The sequence below is a fragment of the Ruditapes philippinarum genome, unplaced genomic scaffold, assembly GCF_026571515.1.
Source record: "Ruditapes philippinarum isolate M1 unplaced genomic scaffold, ASM2657151v2 ctg684_1_1_1_1, whole genome shotgun sequence".
NCBI classification, from domain to species: Eukaryota; Metazoa; Mollusca; class Bivalvia; order Venerida; family Veneridae; genus Ruditapes; species Ruditapes philippinarum.
The window spans coordinates 323,035-347,311 of record NW_026855648.1 but is presented as its reverse complement, the minus strand read 5'-3'; the positions used below and the strand labels follow the sequence as shown (position 1 = coordinate 347,311).

At 31.5% G+C, this 24,277-nt stretch overlaps 1 protein-coding gene across 3 annotated transcripts; it reads right to left on the bottom strand.

The window, feature by feature from the left end:
• Window positions 1–1,007: 1,007 nt before the first annotated feature.
• Window positions 1,008–23,404, bottom strand: LOC132744017 (phospholipid scramblase 1-like). 3 transcript variants are annotated; one of them, XM_060732623.1, is made up of 10 exons: window positions 23,271–23,404; window positions 14,250–14,336; window positions 13,662–13,766; window positions 12,215–12,292; window positions 11,943–12,019; window positions 10,096–10,223; window positions 9,122–9,242; window positions 8,055–8,157; window positions 6,210–6,268; window positions 1,008–4,321 (listed from the first exon to the last, which is right to left on the bottom strand). In XM_060732623.1, the coding sequence occupies exons 2-10, from the start codon at window positions 14,284–14,286 to the stop codon at window positions 4,283–4,285; spliced, it is 747 nt and encodes a 248-aa protein (XP_060588606.1). In that variant the 5' UTR covers window positions 14,287–14,336; window positions 23,271–23,404; the 3' UTR covers window positions 1,008–4,282. The 3 variants fall into 3 exon arrangements, with proteins under 3 accessions (XP_060588606.1, XP_060588608.1, XP_060588607.1); XM_060732625.1 differs by having other exon boundaries at window positions 23,300–23,323; XM_060732624.1 differs by lacking the exon at window positions 23,271–23,404 and adding an exon at window positions 23,007–23,032.
• Between the last annotated feature and the right edge of the window lie 873 nt (window positions 23,405–24,277).

The following is a 24,277-nucleotide window of genomic DNA, read 5'->3' as shown; positions in this document are numbered from 1 at the left end:
TAAAAATAAAAATACGTTTAAACATCTTATCCTACAGAAATAATTAATGGATGATCACCAAACTTTGTCTGTAGCATTTTTGGGTAATCTTTTATCAAGTTTGGTCACATTAATTTGATTGGCCCCTTTTAGGGGTAGCTAAAGCTAAAAATAGAAAAAACCTTTAAACATCTTCTACTTCAGAACCAATGGATGGATGATCACCAAACTTTGTCTGTAGCATTCTTGGGTACTCTTTAATCAAGTTTGCTTATATTATTGTTATTGTTTGATTAGCCCCTTTTAGGGGCCACTAAAGCTAAAAATAGAAAAAAAACTTCGAACATCTTTTCCTACTGAAATAATTGTTAGATGATCACCAAACTTTGTAGCATTCTTAGGTAGTCTTTTATCAAGTTTGCTCATATTAATTTGATTAGCCCTGTTTAAGCTAAAGCTTAAATACCCCAGGTCATGGCATTTCTTCAAATTATTGTTTAAACATATTCTATGCTCAAATTTAATATTAGAATATATTGACATTCCAACACTGAAAAGCAGTTGTTTCTGGTGAGCGACTCAGGGCCATCATGGCCCTCTTGTTTTAAATAGTGATTAGTATATATAAAACATAAGCTATGAATAGCGTTTGACCGACATAAGCTTTAATCTATAGTTTCAGTTTCTGAGAAAATGGACCTTAACCAGGGCAAAATAAAATTATCAGAGTTAAAATGGGGTATAACTTTGCAAAAATAATTATAGGATTATCTGTGCTATAAAATGGCATCCTTTTATTAAAATAAACATGTAAAGCAAGTTAAATAATTATCATAGTTTCTGAGAAAAAGGACCTTCACAAATTAGGTTAACCAAGGCTGACACAGACAAGAGGGTTATGACAATAGCTTCACTTTTTTTCCAGCTATGATATAAATTTCATTATCATAATGAGGGTTTTGTCCTTCTTTATACAACCATTTCTCATCAAGTTCTCTATTAATGATGACAATAACCACAAGAGCTGAGAAATTTGTTCACTTTTATTTCTGTAGAAATAAGATAAAAGAATAATGTGTATACAACTACTGCTCAAACATATAATTCTACGTTCGACAAAGTAAGAATGAATACAAAAATAAGAGAAAACATAAAATATGACTGGCTAACGAAGTAAGTTAGTAAATGATGTAAAACTAACTGTTTAATTTTTTTTTTTTTTTAAAGAAAGTTTCTACTCTCTCTTGCTTATAAAATATATAAAAATATTTACAGTACTTGCTCTAGAAATGATTTGATAATATAACACAGAAATGTTTCAGGTAATTTTTTTTTAAAATTCATTTTAAAATTCAAAATTCATGTACGCATGCATGCTTGAGAAAACAGAGAACATAATTCATGATCCCAATTGGTTATATAGAGAGACAAGAAATCATTCTTCAAATAAAAATACTTTATGTGTAAAAAAATAAAACTGAATATAAAAATTGTGTAGTAAATAGGCCGCCCAAACAGATAAAAGATACCTTTTGATTTAAAACATGTCTTATATGCGCTGTGTAAATAAATAAAATAAAAGTAAGCATAATGTGTAGATAATATAATGTGTATATTTAATGTGTATTTAAAATAGCAGCTAAATATGATAAATAAAACTTAAGTATGGTGCACATGTGTTTTATACTATATAGATGTGTTTAGCATATTTTAAATCAAAAATGGTAATTACTGACATAATGTGAATTTAATTGAAATATGCTTTACCTCCCATGTCAATTTTTTTTAAAAAATTACCCATTACTTGCTAAATTTCTGAAATTGAGTTGAGTTGACCAGCTACCATTTTGGGAATGTCAAATGATTTTCAATTTTGTGAGCGTCAAGATAACAATGTAAAGTTGCATGATACATGTAGGCCATTGCCATATAAATTTCATAAGTTGTACTTGTCTAATATTAAATGTTTAAATCACCATAACAAAGGCAAAACTATTAAAATACTGGCTGTCTGCATTTATATCACAAAGGTATATGAAAATATGCAATATAAAAGGCAACTTGGACATTTAAAAAATATATATATATATTTATAAAATGAAATTTGAACATTTTAAAAAATTATATTTTATGAAATAATTTTCTTGTTATGAGCAAAGTAAGCGCTGTATGAGCATAAACAATGTAAAATAATAGAACGCTGTAGTCTATATATAGACATGTTTTTTAACTCCATTTCATCGTCATCTAACAACTTACTATACTACCCTCTTCATTATTTTCTCTTAAATCTAAAATGTCCTAGGTATAAATATACAAAATTTATATACAATGACATCCCATAATGTCCATTTTTGATAGGTTGTTTTTGTCTAAGACTGATTTGTTTATGTAAATATTTCATGTTACATGCAATCAATTAAAATTAGCCATTTCTCATTTCAGCAGACTTAATTAATGTAGAATTTGTTAAGGTGAAGGTCAAATCAAGTACAGATCAGATGTCACCTGTGAATGTCTGATTATTAAGAAATAATAATAAATCATAAAATGTAAATGACTTACATTAGTATGCCGCAACCATGTAATATATAATCCATGTAACCATGTAAAATATATGTAACCATAACAAACAAAGCTAACTTATTCTTACTCTGCATGTCATTACATCAAATTTTAACTTATACTCATAAAAAGTCCTCTATTACATAAAAAACACATTTAATAAATGAAGCAGGTAAAAAGTTTGCTATCACATATAAGTATGATTTACACACCAAGATTAATATCCAGATAAAAACATGAATAAGTTCTGTCTAAAAAGAACACATAATTATGTATGCAGGTAATTTTACGCATAAAACACAAAAAGTCAACATAGAAATATCACACTTGTTACATTTATAATAATAAACTCAGATCTATTTTTTTGTCTGGAATTTCACATTTTATCACTGAAGGGGTGGTTGGTTATATGTGGAGAAAAGAATAATTATCATTGGATTAGTTTAATTCAGATTTAAGGTAAACCTGGTATTAACTGCTTAAAATAATGTAAATATTCACATGCAAATAAGGAAATCTGAAATATAAACAAATAGAACAGCAAGTGCCAGTAACTAGAGAAAATGAAGTAAAGTTCATTTGGAATAAGGTAGTCAAATTTGATCAATGATTTAATCATTTTACACCCCTACATTTTAAAATGGATATACCCAGTGTATCACCATTCACATTAATATGAGGTAGACTGGATGTGTTGCATAATGGATTTCAAACGGAATCACAACATAGATACATGAATGTTAACTACATGTATATTACACAATTTAAGAACATCCAAGTTTCAATCAAAGGCATAAATTGTTCACAGAATATAGATATGTAAGGACATACAACAGGTTTAACATAACACTGATAAACTTTGCTGTACATTCAAAACTTTGCTGTACTTTCAAGAACTTTGCTGTAGTTTCAAGTTCCATTAATATAAGCCACATACATGTAATTAAGTTTTGACACAGATATACAATACATCTATATTTAACTCCATGGTTTTGATATCAAAATAATTTTGGTAAAATCTGTTAAAAAAAAAAGACACATTAAAAATTTGAATTACTTGCAATATAAGATACATATTGTAATATAAAGTGTAAGAAAATATTAATATAAAACTGACGAGAGACCATGATAATGTCAATCAAGAAATGATTTGTGGTGAGATACAGTCACTTGTAATATACAACCACTTGTGTTCAGAGATCCTTAAAATTTAAAAATAAAAAAAATAAAAGTTATTAAACCTATAAAGAGCTGACCACCTGGATTTCTATTATTAAAGTTTTTTTATAACATATAAGATCAATTATGACTTAATTATGTTCACAAATATCATCACAGTGTCACAGCTGTACAAGAAACATGAAAGTCCCTCTAACATATTTTTCAATTACAACTAACATATTTACACTACATGATACATCTCATCCCCAACATCTAATATATATACATTACCTCTCATACCATGAAAATTCAATAATTCATTTTCTTGTAAAATATACAATGCTGACATATATAGTTCATACAATATAAAGTTACTTTACTAATATAGTAATGTTGATAAAAGCAAAGATAATAAAACATTTGATAAAAGAACAGATGAAATTAAAACATTGTTTTTAAAATATTTTTTTTGTAAACTTGTTCAACTGTGGTGCAGCGTAAGAACTGCGGGTCATGATATTTACAAGTCATCTAGTACACTAGCTGTGTTTGGTTTTGTTGGTTGCTATGATACCATTTAATTGTTCTTCTTCTGTCTCTCAAACACAAGGTATTCCTGAAATTAAAACAATATATAATGCTTTGCTAAAATAAACAAAGGAAAGTAACTCACTTATCTATAGGAAATAAGTTACTTTCCTTTATAACTTATTTTATAACTTACATGAAACTTTGGTATTTTGCAAAATCAACACAGCACATATAATTATATAGGTAGATTAAAACAAGAGGGCCATGATGGCCCTGAGGTCGCTCACCTGTATATAGGCCCCACCAACCCCCCCCCCCCACAAACTTGGTAGACACCCATAAGAAGATGTTTCATGCTAAACATCTAAGCTCTAGCTCATTGGGCTTTTTAAAAGAAGATTTTTTTTAAGTTTTTACTATACACATATAGTTAAAAAAAATTACACCCCTGGGGCAGGGCCAGTTTTGACCCCAGGGCTTTTATTTGAACAAACTTTGTAGACACTTACTAGAAGATGTTTCATGCTTAATATCTAAACTCTAGCTATTTGGGTTTTTCCAAAGATTTTAAGTTTTTGCTATACACATATAAAGAAAATCAATGACCCCCCCGGGGCGGGGCCAATTTTGACCCCTGGTCTTTTACTTGAACAAACTTGGTAGACACCTATTAGAACATGTTTCATGCTAAATATCTTAGCCATAGCTCTTTGAGTTCTTTAAAAGAAGATTTTTCAAGTTTTACTATATGCATATAGGGAAAATCAATGACCCCCCAGGGCGGGGCCAATTTTGACCCCAGGGCTTTTATTTGGACAAACTTGGTAGACACTTATTAGAACATGTTTCATGCTAAATATCTTAGCTCTAACTCTTTTGGTTCTTTAAAAGAAGATTTTTTAAGTTTTTACTATAATATAGGGAAAATCAATGACCCCTGGGGCGGGGCCAATTTTGACCCTAGGGCTTTTATTTGAACAAACTTGGTAGACACCTATTAGAACATGTTTGATGCTCAATATCTTAGCCATAGCTCTTTGAGTTCTTTAAAAGAAGATTTTTTAAGTTTTTACTATATGCATATAGGAAAATCAATGACCCCCCCGGGGCGGGGCCAATTTTGACCCCAGGGCTTTTATTTGAACAAACTTGGTAGACACCCATTAGAACATGTTTCATGCTAAATATCTTAGCTCTAGCTCTTTGGGTTCTTTAAAAGAAGATTTTTTAATTTTTTACTATATGCATATAGGGAAAATCAATGACCCCCCGGGGCGGGGCCAATTTTGACCCCAGGGCTTTTATTTGAACAAACTTGGTAGACACTCACTAGAAGATGTTTCATGCCAAATATCTAAGCTCTAGCTCTTATGGTTTTTTAAAAGAAGATATTTAAAGTTTTTTCTTTCGGTTGCCATGGCAACCAGAGTTCTGCATGGAATTAAATTCTTTGAACAATTTTTAAAGGTGACCACCAAAGGAACATTCCTGTGAAGTTTGGATGAAATTGGCTTAGTGGTTTATGAGGAGATGTCATTTAAAGTAAAAGTTTACGGACGGACGGACGCCGGACGAAAAGCGATCACAAAAGCTCACCCTGTCACTTTGTGACAGGTGAGCTAAAAAAGAGTAGTACTGTATTTAGTATTTATATCACTTTTGAGTTTGCCGCTGTAACTTATTTTATAGCACTTGTACTTATATTTGATATAAAATTCATGGATTTATTATACAGCCATCAAAAACAAATCAATTATAAATCAATTTAGACTGTAGGCTGATTTTCATTATCTATTTTAATTTAATTTTACTTTGTTTACCTCATTCTTATGGATTTATAAATAATTTCCTTTCTTTAAGTACTATAAGTAACTTGTATTTTATATTATACATGTATGTTTTATCTACATAAATTATGTATAATGTTGTTGAATTAGACTAACAAAGGTTATAATGACAATGTTTATACTTACGACCAAGAAGAGAGATCCTAACAGCAAGGCCTTACAGTCAACAGTCATGTCAGGTGGGACTGAAAATATAAATATCATTATCTACATTATATGATCTAACCAAGACCAAATGAAGATATCAATATCACAAGGACGACAGATATCTAATTGCATGAACATAAGGGTTTAAAAAGAAAGAAAAAAACTGAAAACAAAAGTAAATAAAATACACAAATGTTTTCAAATTTCTTGTTGTTGGTTTTTAAATTACCCTTTAACAAAACTTTTTTATTGAGGTGTCCGTGGCCGAGTGGTTAAGGTCGTTGACTTCAAACCACTTGCCCCTCACCTCTGTGCAGGGACTTTGGATTTTTTCATGTGAGGAAGCTATCCAGCTAGCTTATGGAACGTCGGTGGTTCTACTCAGGTACCCGTTCATGCCTGAAATAATGCACGGAAGGGCACCTGAGGTCTTCCTCCACCAGTAAAGCTGGAACGTCGCGATATGACCTATACTGTGTCGATGTGACGTAAAACTTAAAACAAACAAACAAAACTTTTATAGCATTTCCTATTTCATTAATAAAGACAGAGTCAAAATTTTGTTATGTGCATTATTCAGACATATGAATACAACTGGGTCAAACGATGAGCAAGCTAGAGTATATCACACTTTATTAAATAAGGCAAATAAATTTCTCTTATTTTGATTGGTTTAAACACTTCGTATACAATGCCATATATACTGTAAAGAAGCGAAGCGAGCACAAACAACAAAATATTTCTACAGTGCAGACAGTGCCTACATAATTATGTGCATAAATTTATTGATTTTTGTTATTTATGGCATATTTCTCGATTCAAATTTCATCACTTCAAAAATATAGTTAAAAGTTACTCTGCTAGCTATGATGACTTTTATTTTATTCGAATTACTTTTAATTGTGCAGCATTCCTGAAGCTGTTGAAGGGTTTATGTAATCTTAGTCAAAGTGGGTGTGCTTTTTCTTATGAACCTATCGTCAATACTAATTTTCATTATTATAAATTTGTTAGACAAGTTGATGACTTGATATACAGGAAAATATAGCTTTGTTGCTATAATTCTCGCCTAAATAATCACTCCCTCAGGTCATAGTCATCTCATTCAGTGGCAAGAGCCTCGGGTCATAGTCATCTCATTCAGTGGCAAGAGCTTCGGGTCATAGTCATCTCATTCAGTGGCAAGAGCCTCGGGTCATAGTCATCTCATTCAGTGGCAAGAGCCTCGGGTCATAGTCATCTCATTCAGTGGCAAGAGCCTCGGGTCATAGTCATCTCATTCAGTGGCAAGAGCCTCGGGTCATAGTCATCTCATTCAGTGGCAAGAGCCTCGGGTCATAGTCATCTCATTCAGTGGCAAGAGCCTCGGGTCATAGTCATCTCATTCAGTGGCAAGAGCCTCGAGTCATAGTCATCTCATTCAGGCTATATTCTCCTGTATATACTGCAACTTGTATCACTAATAATATGTAATCAATAGAACTGCTATGTGATGAACTGTCATTAGTCCAATTTTTTCTTAATGTGTCATAGTAAAAAGAAAGTCCCAATTTATTCCCGTTATATAAATTCTTAATGAAAACCTAAATTAAAGTAATATTTTTCAATGTTTTTACATGGTTTGTATAGAATAATTCTGACATTTGACCTCCAAGGGTGACCACAACCTTTCACCAGCACAACCGCAGCATAGGTTCTAAACATCGCCTTGTTGAGGTGTTCATTTGAGCCAAGTTTAAAGAAAATACTTTTCCCAGTAAAGCCCCCCCCCCCACATTATGTGCAAATCCCTTCAACTTTAACTTTTACTATATAAATACTTACATGTCAAACAATACTGGTCGGCATCAGTGAAAGATTCCGCACAACATCCTCTCCACTGCTTCGCAATATTCCCAACACGTGTTTGTAATGATGGGTCAGTTATCTACAACAGTTAGGATAAAAAGTATTTATTTGAAACCCAACAAGAACTGCCAATAAGATAGTAAGCTCAACTTTATTCAGTGCTTGATAGTAAGAAAAGGAGCATAACTCATAAAATGGTAACTCAGAGTTATGGGATAATAGTCTACAATGTAAGATAATCAAAGAGAACAATTATGTGATGTGCATGCCTCCAATGACATGCCCAAGGACCACAAATTCCACTTTTCTCAGTTTTGGATAGTATAAATAAAGCAAATCAGGAATGGGGGCATATATTATTCAGCAAAAATGCTTTACATTAACTAATATCCATTTTCAATGTGTCGCAAGACAATTCCTACAGACATGTTACACTAATCTGGACATTAAATATTTATACACACTAATTGACAATGTTCATGGTATGGTTAAAGGATCAATATATTGATAACCTACACTACACTGAAAAAGCCAATAAATCTACAAAACAAAACACGCAATCTTTTGTAACAGGAGAAATAGTTTTATTCCCTTGGGTGTTTTGTTCCCTTTTATCATTAATACAAAATGTTAATATGTATATCTTTGTGTTAATTAATTATCAATTCATACAAAATACGAACAATTATACATTATTTTCTTTTGTTAAATGCACTAATTCTGCTTCAAATCAAAAACAATGACTGCCCAATATCAGAGTATAAGGGATTGCAGAACAACAAATTAACAAGACAACTTTATAAAAATAAAATCTGGTCTAACTCACTCAGAACTATTAGATCATTTATAATGGTGGCATAGATTATGCCTAATCAAACTTGTTTTTGAGAATTCTCACTTCCTGAAAACATATATATCTATATTTTTTACATAAATTTTTTTAAACAGCATTAGTGCAAGTCATTACGAAGAAAAGATTGACTCAAATATAAGTATCTAATATGCAGAAACAAATTCTATGTATTACAAGAATGATACCTTACCGGGAAATCAATATCTTCTGGGCAGCAGACAGTCTGGAAAGGACAACATGGCCCCCAGATTGTAAACATGTGGTTGTCTGCAGCATCAAAGATCTGTACGTGATTCTTCCATTTGGAATTTCTGAACAACAAACAAAATTAATACATTTTATGTCATAAATGTGTTTAGTAATTCTTAAATAATTTTATATATTTATGAAATGTTCAGTCACTGTTAAAGCTGTCAAATGTATCACATGAGCCAAGAAAACATGTTACAAATTACAACCATAAGTTGACGGCAATTATTTAAAATCCTATAAAGAGATTAAAGAAAGATGAGCCATGCCATGAAAAAACCAACATAGTGCGTTTGTGACCAGCATGGATCCAGACCAGCAGTCTATCAGGATCCATGCTGTTTGCTATCAGTTTCTCTACTTGTAATAGGGTTGGTAAGTGAACAGTATGAATCCTGATCAGACTGCGTGGTCTAGTCTGGATTCATGCTGGTCGAAAACGCAATGTTGGTTTTGTCGTGACGCGGCTCATATATTAAAGTCAAACAAACTTATGAATGATGTATTATATCATTATAACAGCTGACTCTTAGTTCCTGATACTTTGAATTGGGAGTAGATTTCAAAATTTCACTAAGAAGGAATGACTGACATCTTTTTTGCTTCTTAATACATTTCTGGGGCATAATGGGCCTTAAAAATATAAGATACTATAACTTTCCTTTACATCTTAAAAGTAAGAATACTTGTTTTAAAGACTCAACTTTGACCTGAAACCAGTAAATAAAGAAAAGACCGATCGTACAAACATGAAAAAGTGTATTAATTTTATATACATTATTTCAAACTGAAACAAGATTATTTACCTCCTTACAGATGATAATATTGTTACATTATTTATTTATAAAGAGAAAAAATCCCCTATAACAATATATATAACTTATAAGTATTCTTATTTGTATGTTTATCACATACCCAGTCCTAATTCTGCCGATAATACGCCCTACCGGAGACTCAACATTGATGGTCATGCTACAACAACCCTCGCCACACCAGCAACATCCTGTACAACACTTGAACTCTCTCGAGAACTGCATCACTTCCTGTTTCACAAAACATAAGCAACATGAATGTTTATCAAGTAAAATTGAACCAATTAAGAACCCTAAAGGAAGCAACTGCTGGGGAGCAAAGTGATTTCAATCTCAATCTCAAACCTTCTCAAACCTTCTTTATATGAAATCCTATTGCTTACTGTTAATGATGTACATTCAAAACAGTGTGAAGAAAATGATTACAATCAAACCGATAGTAAATATTTAAACTTTAATTTTTATGAGTTTATTGTACAGAATAAAATTAAAATAAGTTACTGATCAAGTATCCTAAAAGGTTTGGCATTGTCAATATTTCTCCTTGTACTATTATAAATAGAACAAACCCACCTTAAAAAGTGGAAAATGAATTCATGTTGACAAAGTTTTTGGTATTAGTTTCATCAATTTCATATCAATTTACACATGTGCATTTTGCCCCAAACCTTTAATCATAAAGTATTCAACTTAAAAATTAAGTGACAAATATTGCTTGTCTTATCTATAAAGATGGGCTGACAAATATTGCTTGTCTTATCTATATATAAAGATGGGCTGACAAATATTGCTTGTCTTATCTATAAAGATGGGCTGACAAATATTGCTTGTCTTATCTATAAAGATGGGCTGACAAATATTGCTTGTCTTATCTATAAAGATGGGCTGACAAATATTGCTTGTCTTATCTATAAAGATGGGCTGACAAATATTGCTTGTCTTATCTATAAAGATGGGCTGACAAATATTGCTTGTCTTATCTATAAAGATGGGCAATCTTTTGAGATTTCAATGGAGTGATTTTATTGGTGAGCAAAAGATGTTGAATACTTAAACAGCATTGTAAGTAATACTTATTAAATACTTGCCTACTTAATTTCTTAGAACCATGGCTAGATTCAGATATGAATATAAACATTGCAGAAGAAGGTCACTGGGTCACATTAAAAAGACATAATTTTTCAAGCTTTACTGGTTGAAAGCATGCATTTTCACATGAAAATATTGAAGTTGCTGGGTTGATTTGTCAGAAGTGACCTTAACCTACTACACAACAGAGACCCTGAATTTGTTTAATCGTAGCATTTAGTATTGGTATATATATAGAGTTATTAAAATTATGTTAAGTATAATATTAATTTTGTTTTTCATTTACTGATACAGTATATAAATAACACAAAAGTTAATGAGTAACAGTGAAATTATCATTCCAAGGAAAATACTTTTGCGAGGTTTAATGTATTTTTACGAGGGCTGATATGTTTGCTGTTACTTAAAAACCTGTGTTATTTATCTTATTATCCAAAACAAACACTTCATTAGGAAGTTCTACTTACTTTTTGTCACATGGTTCACCTGAATTAACAGAAAGAATGTAATTCCCATTGGCCTATGGGAAATTAACATAACAAAAATAGCTAGGGGTAATAACAAGTACTATAAGGTTAAACAGTATATTTTTGTTTGTTTTGATTGGGTTTATGTCGCACCATCACAGTATAGGCCATATTACGACATTCCAGCTTTATTGGTGGTGGACGACCTAAGACATATGACATGTACATTATTTCAGGCATGAACAGGTCGAGTAGAACCACCAAAGTTCCGTAAGATAGCTGGATAGCTTCCAGTCACATGAAAGAATCTAAAGTCCCTAACCGGATTCGGACCAACAGCGGTGAGGAGCAAGTGGTTAATCAGTATATAACATGTACATTACTGTTAACTTACCACAGAATTGTTGTCAGTCATATGGAGCTGGAAACCTCTATTCTGGGGGAAAAAGCAACGCTCACACAAACTAGACTCTGTGAAAAACAAAACAGATTTTTAAAACTAACCACTTTTCAAACTTTCCTACAAAAAGAACATTCAATTAATTTTATATTTTTATAACACAGTAACTTTCTGTATGTTTCTGTAAATGATCAAACGGGAATGTTTATGTTTTAAAAAAATACAATATAAAAAGAAAATAATACATGTATGTAATATTAATTTACCTTCTTGTACAAAGAATATTTGTTGTCCTTGATTGTTTAATACGGCATATCTATTTCTTGTCTCAAATCCAGTCAATACTGAAATAAATATATATATATATATATAAATAATATAAATAAATATAATAATGATATGTGCTCGTAACAATTTCAACAAATTTGATTTAGGCTAACTGTCTGAATTATGTGACATGTGGTCACATTGTTTAATATGTATTGAGATGGCTATTTTAACAAACTTTAATAAATTTGGTATATACAGAATTCATTTTAGTTTGACGGGAACCAATCAGTACAAAGCAATGAGGGTCAAGTTTCATGCGGATAGCGATCCTTAGATTATTGGTCTGACATGTAAACCACTTGGTGATGCCACTAATTGATCATTCTTTCTTTATTAATTCAACTTGTGTTATTTTTTCTCTACATCATGTGTAACAGATATCTTTGTGATGTATTAATTGTACATATTATGTTGATATTAACCTAAGTACAAAATATATGAAACTAAAATGTTCACATCTAAAGACAACTATTTATACAGCTGACATCAACATAAGCTTTTTATCTGTGCTATTGGTAATATCAAAATACTTCAAAGATAAAATTAATGACAGATTGTTGAATTGTCAATCATGTCGGGTGTACTATATAACTGGATGTTTACATTTTATGTCCTCTTATCAAATTAAGATACGAATATTCAAATTTTAATTCATATAAATAATTTTCAATCCATATAAAAAATCTAAATTAGATTAACTAAAGGGATTTTTACTGAATTTAAATCACTAAAATTTCAAGAAATTTAACTCAAAATGACTTTGTTTATTCTGAAGCAAGACAAGACATAAACATGACTATACGAACATTATACTGAGCTGCTAATATATCACTTTAACAGATTGTTTGTAATAATGATTGCAGGAGTATTTGGAAAAGCAGGGAATTCAGAAGACTGGGAAAATGCGTCACTGCAAATTTTTCTTTGACATGTAATATCTTGTGTTACAACATAATCTGGAGCCTCTAAAGTCATCTTGATTTTTCTTTACTCTCAGCCAGATATTTGCCTAATGCAACAATGATGTTGTAAACAGAATAACATTTAGCACTGATCACAGTTTTGTTATTGAAACTTGGTTCAGTTTAAAGTCACCCTGACAAGTTAAATGTATAAAAGGATTTTCTAGAATTGAATGCCCATGAAAGACCCAAGATGTCTGCATCTCTGTACATGTATGACCTGTCTTCAGTTAGTTTGATGAATCTGACTTTTACTTTCAGGTTGTTGCACTTGTAAGTCAATATAACTATCACAAATGCATAAGTAGGGATTTTAAGCACAGGCAGGTATCTAGATAGAACCAAATAATTTCCCTGCAAGTTAACCAGATTGAAGGATACTCAAAAAATGTTTGTCATTATTTAACGACACTGTTCATACCTTCAAGAGCCTCAAACTTTTGTTTGACGATGATTTGATCTAGTCCTGCCATATATTGTAGACTTGGTGGCAACCCGGGCACTCCTGGAGCTGCAGTCATCTCCACTAAAATAATACAAGTAGAATAATGTAACCATGACAACTTGACAACTATTCCTGGATTCTGCATTAGTTAAAAAGAGTTTACTGCCAGTGTTCCTGTAGTCACTGTGATGAGATGTTGTCACTATAATGTATGTACACTGTTGTATTATATAAGCTAAGTCATATAATTTTACTTATGTTGCACAATACAATCACTTATGTCTATGGAGTCTGTATATGTAACAAACTTTATAATATTTCCTTAAACTTTGAATCAAAAAGTAAAATTAACTATAGTGTCTACATGACCAGAATGGCCACTTATTGAATATAATTATGTAAATACATTTCAAAATCAAACTATGAACTATAATTGTCAATGATCATCTTTTTAGGTCATAAAAACATGTAATGTTTTGGTTTAAACTAATGTTTTAAAACCATTTACATAAAGCACATACATGTGTAATATGATTACACATTATGCAGTAATCTTACACTTACTTTTCTGAGGTTGTGTGGCTACTGGAAACGATGACATGGTTCTTTTGTTCTGTATCTCGCTGTAGAAAATTCAGTAAAACTTTTCACCTGCAAATATAAATTAATATATAATATGAAAATTACAATTAATTAATTTTTCACCTTCAAATATAATTATATGAAATTACAGTTACTTAATCATTTAATTAAGTTATCAATTAACCATCAATGTTATGCTAAATATCTTAAATAGACTTGTCCATCTTTCAATCCAGACAAAATCATTCATCATTTTTCGGGAAATTTTTTCAAATATATGAAAAGCTGAATCAGTGCAGACCATTTTAAGACAAATGTTCACTGATGTGCCAGCTGATCTTTGTTGGCACTGGTGGCATTCAGTTGCCACTAGCAACGGTGAAAATATTCAGCACGGACAGCACCTATATAAATATTAAATTAAATAAATAACATCTCTTATTTATTGTCTTATTAAAATGACATTTTCAATTTGTTAAAGGAAAGATTTAATGCAAATGCTTCAGACAAAATATCCTGCCCTTGTAGTAGGATTCAAACTGATGTCACCAAGGATACAAACACAATTTAACAGAACTCTCGAGACCACAGTCAGAAGATTGATTCTTGGAAGCACATATCTATTCCTGTAGTATGTGTACCCAATAGTAATGGAGTCCATTCACAGAGCTGTGATCATTTACTAATAACACTATAAATGAATCAATATGTAGCTCACAGTTATGGAGGGCGATCGTTGCCAAAATTCCAGACATGTAATGTGTTCCTTTTGAAAACTACTTTTGAAAATGCGAACATGTATGTCTAGCATTTTTGATTGCATTCGTGCACAGCAAATGATATGCCTCTTAATCCAATTTTTTAATTGAAGGCACCCGCTTTTAAATAACAAGTTTACATGTAAATCTTAACAACTGACCTAACACACATTTACAAGTTCGTATCTACCATTGCATATAATACATAAGCATGTTTGCACACTTGTAGATATATATATATGTACCTGAAAAACACAAATGAAATGTAAAACTCGAATGCAGAAAATATAATTTAATAAAACGTGTTTCCAGTCCTAGAACTACAACAGTACATTTACACAATTACATGTTTAAAATGACAAAAGTAGATTCACAAAGTTAAACGATTTTAAGTCATGCATGACGCCCCGCCCCTCTCTGAGTACTTACGATCTTCTATCACGGAAATGTACGGACAGGTATAATACCCGTCGCCTCTCTCCTATTTCTCAATAAAGTGAAGGAAAACACGGCGTCCATTCTAACTTTTTTTTATTTCTATAAAAAGTCCAATATAATTTGTATCAAATGAAAGATTACTCCATAAGCTTTCTATGAGTGCCTCGGAAATAAAAATGAATTAAATAGATGTATTGATTTTTTTGTTGTTTTTTTTAGTCTGAAAATAACACTCTCGAATTGGTAAGAAAAACACGGCGTTCCCTCCAAACTTTTTTTTTATTTCGTAATATATTTTGATAATTTTGGATTGAAATAAAAGTGTGATTAATACGATTTATGATATATAATTATATAATGCCTCAAAATAAAAAGGAATTAAATCAAAATGAATTAACTTTTCGTTAAAAAGTTTATCATGTTATTTTCTGTAAAATAGAGAAAATAAGAATCCCTAAAGAACGCTCAAAACGACAAAATTGAGAATGTTTCAGGCCGGTTTGATTGAGCCTGCTCATGGGCGGTAATGGAAAGAGCAAGTTATCGTCCACGCCCCCTAGCACCGGCTTAAGCAAAATTCAACATGAACTGGTACAATTTTGAATTTTGAAACATCCGCAGATGTGTTAATATGGTGATTATCATGGAACCTTCAATGTGACACGTAAGTGCCATACCATGAAAAACGGCATATGATCCCCAAGTAAAAAAAAACAAAACACACTCTGAAATTCAGTAAGAGAAACATGGCGCCCCCTACTTACTTTTTTTATTTCTTGGTCAATTTTGATAATTTAAGAATATGATAAACAAGATCATCAAGGAAAGGCGGCGTTGATAATTTTAGACTCAAGTAAAAAATTCTGGAAACAAAGTGATCCCTCGGAAGCATTAATCACAACAAAATTACATAAGAATTGCAGACTCGGTTTGATTGAGTCTGTACATGAGAGATAATGAATAAGTGCAACATCCCTCACGCCCCCTAGCACCGGATTGAGCGGTACTCAATTCTCAACAGTTAATAGTGCTTAAGAATCCTTAATGAACTTTCTAGTGATGCCTTAAAAATGAAAATTAATTACGTAGAAGTATCAAAAATTTTGTTTCTAATTTATCGTTGTTTTTTTTTCTCTTAAATCCACACTCATATATTCGGAAAAAAATAACGTCGCTTCCTTTAGATACTTTATTCAAAAAGGAAAATAAATATTGAATGAAGTTAAGACCATAAGTTTTGAACAAGTATATTAAAAATCTGGAAACAAGGTGATCCCTCGGAAGCATTAATCACAACAAAATTACATAAGAATTGCAGATTCGGTTTGATTGAGTCTGCACATGAGGGATAATGAACAAGTGCAACATGCCTCACGCCCCCTGGCACCGGCTTGAACGGTACTCAATTCTCAACACTTAATAGCACTGGCATCAATGATCCCGAAAGACCAGAAAATTATAACAACACTGAAGTGAAGTACGGGGCAACTTTTTACATCTGCCTCACGGCACTTGAAACCTGATGTTGTGAAGTATAAAAATCTGGAAACAAAGTGATCCCTCGGAAGCATTTATCACTACAAAAAATTACATAAGAATTGCAGACTCGGTTTGATTGAGTCTGTACATTAGGGATAATGAACAAGTGCAAAAAGTTTTTATTCATACTGAAAATACCTTATTAAAGATTGTACATATGTGCTACGGATAAGTATTTTCTTGATTTCGGAAAGGAAATCTCGGTGGCCGCTTTAAAATATACTTGCATAGTTTTTGTTGAAAATGAAATTTGTGCCAATACATTTTTCAATGATACCAATAAGAATATTGGGTGGTTTTTTACATTATTAATAAAATTACTCCCTTGAAGTTGGTCATTGTTTCCCCTAAAAATTTCCCAATCGCCGATGTTTCTCAGGAATATATGATAAACAAGATCAACAAGGAAAGGCGGCGCTCAATGAACGCAACCCCACATGACCCAGCAACAAGAACAAGTGGCAAGAAGCCAAGGCGGACCCAAAACAAAACACAGGACAGAGCACTAGGCAGAGCACGGACAGGCTAATCACTAAAATGATAAATAATTTGTAACTGATAAAAACACGATGTTAAAAATAAGGTAATGCATAAGTTATCTTCATCATAAATGGTAAAATCAGCAATTTTCAAGTGATGTTGCTACTGACAAAACTTTTGTAACAAATGTAACATATATATTTTATGAAAAATGCCGTATGTTGTCCTTCAGTTTTATTTAAAAATATGGGAGAGGCGCCGTTTTATACCTGTCCGCAATAGAAGTTCGTAAATACTCCGAGAGGGGCGGGGCGTTATGCTTGACTTAAAATCGTTTAACTTTGTGAATCTACTTTTGTCATTTTAAACATGTTACTGTGTTAACGTACTCTTGTAGTTCTACAACTGGTTACACGTTTTCTTAAACTCTATTTTCCGTATTCGAGTTTTACGTTTCATTTGTATATTTCAGATCTATAAGTGTGCAAACATGCATATGTATTGCATGCAATGGAAGATACGAACTTGTAAATTTGTTGTCGTTTTAGATGTTAGGTCAGTTGTTACGATATATATGTAAACTTGTTATATAAAGGCGGTAACCTTCAAATAAAAGATTGAATTAAGAGGTTTACAATAAAAATGGTAGGCATACAAGTTCGCATTTTCAAAAGTCATTTTAAAAAGGAACACTTTACATGTCTGGAATTTTGGCAACGAACGCCCTCCATACACAGTAGCTTATCAGTTAAGTAACATTTCAACAGAAATAAAACATGTAATCCATTACAGTAAATATTTACAATGAAAATTTGTGTAACCTATGTCACATTGACATTACGATGAGAAAATTAATCAAGGACATCTTAAACCCAAAATATTATCTACAATTTTCCCTTGCTATAAAATGCAATTCAAAAATTTATATCCTTTACAGAAAGTAAAACAGATTAAAGATAATCTTATTCAACAAACCTTTTCTAATGATTTTAACACTACAGTTTATAAATGAAACCCATAATTATAAAGATGAAAATGAATGCACTGTTCATAAAAGTAGAGAGAAGTAATTAATTATTCATATTCCTCAACATTCCAACAATAAAATATGACATCATAAACCAGATACCGTAAAATTCCTATTAAACGCCCCGGGGGGCTAAACATTTTCCAAAAGTTGGGGGCTATTATTACAACATGGGTTTTCCTAAATCCTAAATTCATTGAAAATACATTTAGTGTTAACAATTAAGTGTTGGTAATAACATTAAAATATGTTAAGATTTTAAAGTTCATGTAATACATTTTTGTGTTTACTATGAAATAAAATGGATTCTGAAGGATTTGAATAAAATTACGGATTTATTAAAGAATTAAAGAGTTCACCACTCATGAGCAGATTTTTTTCCATATCAAAAAGCCTAGGGGGGGGGGGGCTTTTGTCAGGGGAGGGGCGTTTATTAGGAATTTTACAGTATGGTTGTTATACATACATGTATAACACTAGTGGTTGTGATGATTTAAAGTTGAATTCCTACATTTTTGCTACCAAGGTACCTTAAAGCTATGTTCTCACCGCCCATCAGATCAACTTGATCGTCCCGATCACATTAATTCCCCAATGAAGCCCCACCAGATCGCTTGATCGTGCTTGATGGAGTTGATCTGATCGGCGGTGAGAACACAGCATAAAGCAGCATGCCTCAAGATGTATGTTAATTTTCATGAAAATGTTAAAAATGAATTTAAAAGTAAAGTGTTGTGAAGTAAACAAAGAAATTAATTCCGTAATAAACCCACTTAAAATACCAGAAACGAGGTCAAAATATGCAAAAATAGCCGTAACAAAGTAGAAGTGTGATAATAAATACTGCAAAATAAGTCATTTATCGCACAAAACATGTACATAATGGCTTGAATCTTGTATATGTTTAATTTTCTTAAAATCTTAGTACTTTTTTCTCAAGTTTGATTTTCTTGAAATATTTGGCTCATCTGGAGGCATGCAGCTTTAAAGTTTACAATGGACGATTCCAAATTCATAGCAGGACAATTAAGTATGGGTGAAGTTATATTAGTTTATTTGCTGAAAGTCATTGGTCATTTCCTTCTGTTCATTTACTTCCTTAAATTAAATTACTAATATATATAATTGTCCGTGTTTTATCATGGTCTTATCTTCCAGTCTGGACACAACCATTCACCATTTTAGGGAAAACTTTCAGACACAATCATTCACTATTTAGGGAAAACTTTCAGACACAATCATTCATTATTTAGGGAAAACACAATCATTCACTATTTAGGGAAAACTTTCAGACACAATCATTCACTATTTAGGGAAAACTTTCAGACACAATCATTCATTATTTAGGGAAAACTTTCAGACACAATCATTCACTATTAAGGGAAAACTTTCAGACACAATCATTCATTATTTAGGGAAAACTTTCAGACACAATCATTCGCTATTTAGGGAAAACTTTCAGACACAATCATTCACTATTTAGGGAAAACTTTCAGACACAATCATTCACTATTTAGGGAAAACTTTCAGACACAATCATTCACTATTTAGGGAAAACTTTCAGACACAATCATTCACTATTTAGGGAAAACTTTCAGACACAATCATTCACTATTTAGGGAAAACTTTCAGACACAATCATTCACTATTTAGGGAAAACTTTCAGACACAATCATTCACTATTTAGGGAAAACTTTCAGTCGCAATCATTCGCTATTTAGGGAAAACTTTCAGACACAATCATTTGCTATTTAGGGAAAACTTTCAGACACAATCATTCACTATTTAGGGAAAATTTTCAGACACAATCATTCACTATTTAGGGAAAACTTTCAGACACAATCATTCGTTATTTAGGGAAAACTTTCAGACACAATCATTCACTATTTAGGGAAAACTTTCAGACACAATCATTCACTATTTAGGGAAAACTTTCCTAAAATATGTACGGACAAAATACTCGATAGTTCTGGCCTGCACTGGTCAGCATTTCATGGATAAAGTCAGTTTCCACTACACATGTACCGTAAAATCAAATGTACTACATGAATATATATTTTCAAACAGGTTAAATACTCATTATTCCCAAGAAGCTTTACAGTTTTGGTGTAGTTTTGTAATTTTACAGGCCATTTATCTGAACGTTGCTCTTTGGCAATAGTAAAGTTTAATTGATTATTTTGTATACATACTGAATTTAGACAAAAACAATCAATACTGCTTATTTCTTTATCAAAGATCAAACAAAAGATATCTACATAGGTAAATAGATTTACCAACAGTTTTCAAATTGCTAAAATGTAAAATATCTGTAACATACCATTTCCTTGTCAAAATGCTTTTAGAGTATTAATTGTGAAAACATTAATAATTTCAATATTTGTAAATTAACTTTAACATTTTTATCAATCATTAAAAGAATTCCATGTTGCATAAATATTTTGATAAAAACACTTTTAGATTCTCAACTAATAAATTTTACAACTCTAGCATAACATGTCATAGAGGTCAATTAGGAAATATTATCACCTTTTGATTTTAATACCTTATGGCTAAATTCTCAATTTCCTAGTCTTTTATCAAACAAGCCATACTTGATTATCCTTTGGTATTTATTACGCTCAATCACCATGACAACTCTTCCTTAATTTATATCGTTGATTTTCATATATTTTAAAATTAGTCTTTTTTTAAAATTGGGAACTTACAACATCAATAGTCTTATCTTGAGTTCTGGATGTGTTATAAACATCAACTTAGAAAATAAATAAGAAATATTAACTTAGTAAATTAGGGTGCTTGCTGTGAAAGTATATATGTGGACTATATTATTATTTGATATTTGTGAATTATATCAATCACTATAAAGAAATAAATTAAATAATATCAACATTGGACTCTTGTGTTATAAAATACAATCATTTATAAACAGGATACTGGATGTCACTGAGTAAAGAAAAGAAACTCATTCTCCAGTATCCCACTACAACCAACAGAGGGTTTCCGTGTAGGACGCTCACTACGCCAGCAAGTTCAATTTTCCAACACAACCCCAAAGCCAAGGCCCTGCTGGGGACCATCGGCTACATATCTCTGGTTAAAATGGATTAAATATCCATTCAGCTGAGAAATTAATTAATTAATTACTTTTTCCCACAAGACATTCTGTTTTGTCACTTTAATGGATTTTTGTGTTAAACAAACAAGTATTAGGGGTACATTAAATGACGTACATTCCATGCCATAAGGTCATCTACACTTATCACTACTTAAGATAACATACACTAAAGTAGAAGTTTGATAAAAAAATACTAACATTGAATACATTTCGACTACCGACTTATTTTGTAACAGATAAACTTTTATAGTTTGCACAAAATTTAAAAATAGATTCACAACTGTAGTATGAAACTTAAATGGTACTTGTAATTAAAATGTAAAATGACTCTTTTTTTTCAGTTATTTGAAACTTAATATAAATTATGTTAATGTATTTGTGTATTTCAAAGGTAAATCTAAATTTAGTTGTTTTTTTAAATATATATTTTCATGTAAAAAAGCATCATTTAAACTTTTGAAAATGGCATAATTATGTCTACAGTATGCAATTTAGGTTATTATCAGGTACGGCAGCATTTATGTGTTGATGACGTGTTAGAATCGAAATAATATATCCAAATCGGTGATTTTATCGCTTGATAACATCAATGTTTGGAGTTTGGATGCGCATCATTATATCACTTGGACTAGACCCTTGGGATATATGTTGCATCCGAACTACAAACAGTGATGTTATTGAGCGATAAAATCACTGTTTGGGATATATTATTTCTTAAATATAAAATTTTCACAAAATAATATATGACAGTACATATGGGGATGTGTCACTGTCAGAAAAGTAATTCTTCAATTTCTTGATAATAAAGATTATATTTTGCATGGGTAGTCTGTAGGGGAGACTGGGGTACTATGGAACACGAGGCACTGTGTTATCTCCAAGTTTAAAATAATAATCTCGAAGTTTAATTTATTATTTTAGGATTAGTTAGTTATCTATTACATCCAGTACATATTGTCTTTTTCATCCACAAAAGAGAGCAATGTTCAATCCTTAATGTTAAGTAGGAGACTGAAAAAAAAAGATTTTTGTCCCGGAGTGCCCAAGTCTCCCCTATTATATTGGTAGTATCTCAATTTATTTGCTTCAATTTATGATTTTATTAGGACTCTGGTGCATTGTGTTTTACATATTTAAATTATTTAGCCTAAAATTCTATTTATTTAGATATCCTATAGTCTCTGAGATATCTAAATAGAACGTAATACTACTCTAAAATTAAGATTACCCTGTAATAAATGTTTTGTTGATGACAGATGTTCCAAAATTCTTGTATTTTACAGTTGATCTACGTTGTACTAGGCTATAATTTAATGGAATACTGTACATTGTTTTTTACTTAGCATCCCACTAAAATTTCCAGTACTAACGTAACTTACCTGTAATAAATATCCCAGATATACCCGATTTGTTACGCTCTCAGACGGGTAGAAAATGTTATGCAATGATAACGACGACCAGAAAGACAAAGTAAAAACCTGTTTACATACTGTTGAAGTTGGGCATTTCACAATTATTTATTTCAAAACTAATTAGGATCGAATGCACATTACAACATTCTAATAAGTAACAATTCTAAAATAATCACAAATATTACCTTCAACAGTTTTGAATAACAGTGAGAAAAGAAAACTGTGAAATACCTGTAATTAGTCCTTTAAATAAAACTGACCTAAATGCACAATTTCACGACCTAGCTTTTCAACTATCAGTATCACGTGACCAATTTCTAAACATAGCTAGGCGCGGTTATGGACAATCGCAACTTTTCGGCCCTTTCCGTCAGTCTTCGGATCAATCATATCCGTCAATCTTAGGATAAGGAGCACTGTTCGAGTAATGTATTCATAGTAAACATCACAAGGTTAGCTTTTAAAAAAGCTAGTAGCGACTCGCTTCGTAATTTTTTTCAAGGGGTGTGTTTAAATGTAAAAATGACAGTTCTGTTAGCTGAAGAGACTTCAGCGAACATCAAAATAAAAGTGAAGTCAACACTGGCTCGGTGCCCGATGGCCAGTGTATATAAGTTCAGGCCAGTGTAAATTTAAGAAAATTTTGTTAATTATTTAGTAGAATAAATTCAAAACTGGAATTCGGGGCCAGTAAAATATTCAAAAATCTTAAACTCATTGACTGAAAGTGACATATAAAATTTTCTCAGTTTAACCAAGATGGAGTATGAGTATATATGAAGGTGCATGTAAACAGATAGAATGAAGAACCTATGTCTATGCAACATTTACTATATGGCCCTGTTGACCTTGACCACAAAAAAAATGTTAGATAGGTAGATTTCATAAAGATGTCTCTTTATAAAAATTAAGTTGTAATACATGTATGTTATTTAGTATTGGAATGAGAGGCACAAGTCCTAAAGTAAAACACAAGTTGTCAATCAATTCAGCCAGAAAAGCCGTGATCGTATTAAAACATATAGGGATCCGGGAATTGACCAGTTCAAGAATATAGTTTTCAGAAAAGCCGGGATCGTATTAAAATGTAAATAGATCTCACGGATTGGCCAGTTCAAAGTATATAGTTTTCAGAAAAGCTGGGATCGTTTTAAAAACATATAGGGATGCCCGGGATTTTGGCCATTTCAAGAAAATAGTCTTTGATTTTTCCAATTAATTAGGCATATAATTATAAG

Excerpts from the sequence above, each read along its gene's own strand:
- LOC132744017 (XM_060732623.1), bottom strand. The coding sequence starts at position 14,286 with ATGTCATCGTTTCCAGTAGCCACACAACCTCAGAAAA. Across the intron at positions 12,020-12,214 it reads AATATTCTTTGTACAAGAAG|AGTCTAGTTTGTGTGAGCGT; the intron begins GTAAATTAATAT and ends TGTTTTTCACAG. Across the intron at positions 6,269-8,054 it reads CGACCAGTATTGTTTGACAT|TCCCACCTGACATGACTGTT; the intron begins GTAAGTATTTAT and ends TTATATTTTCAG.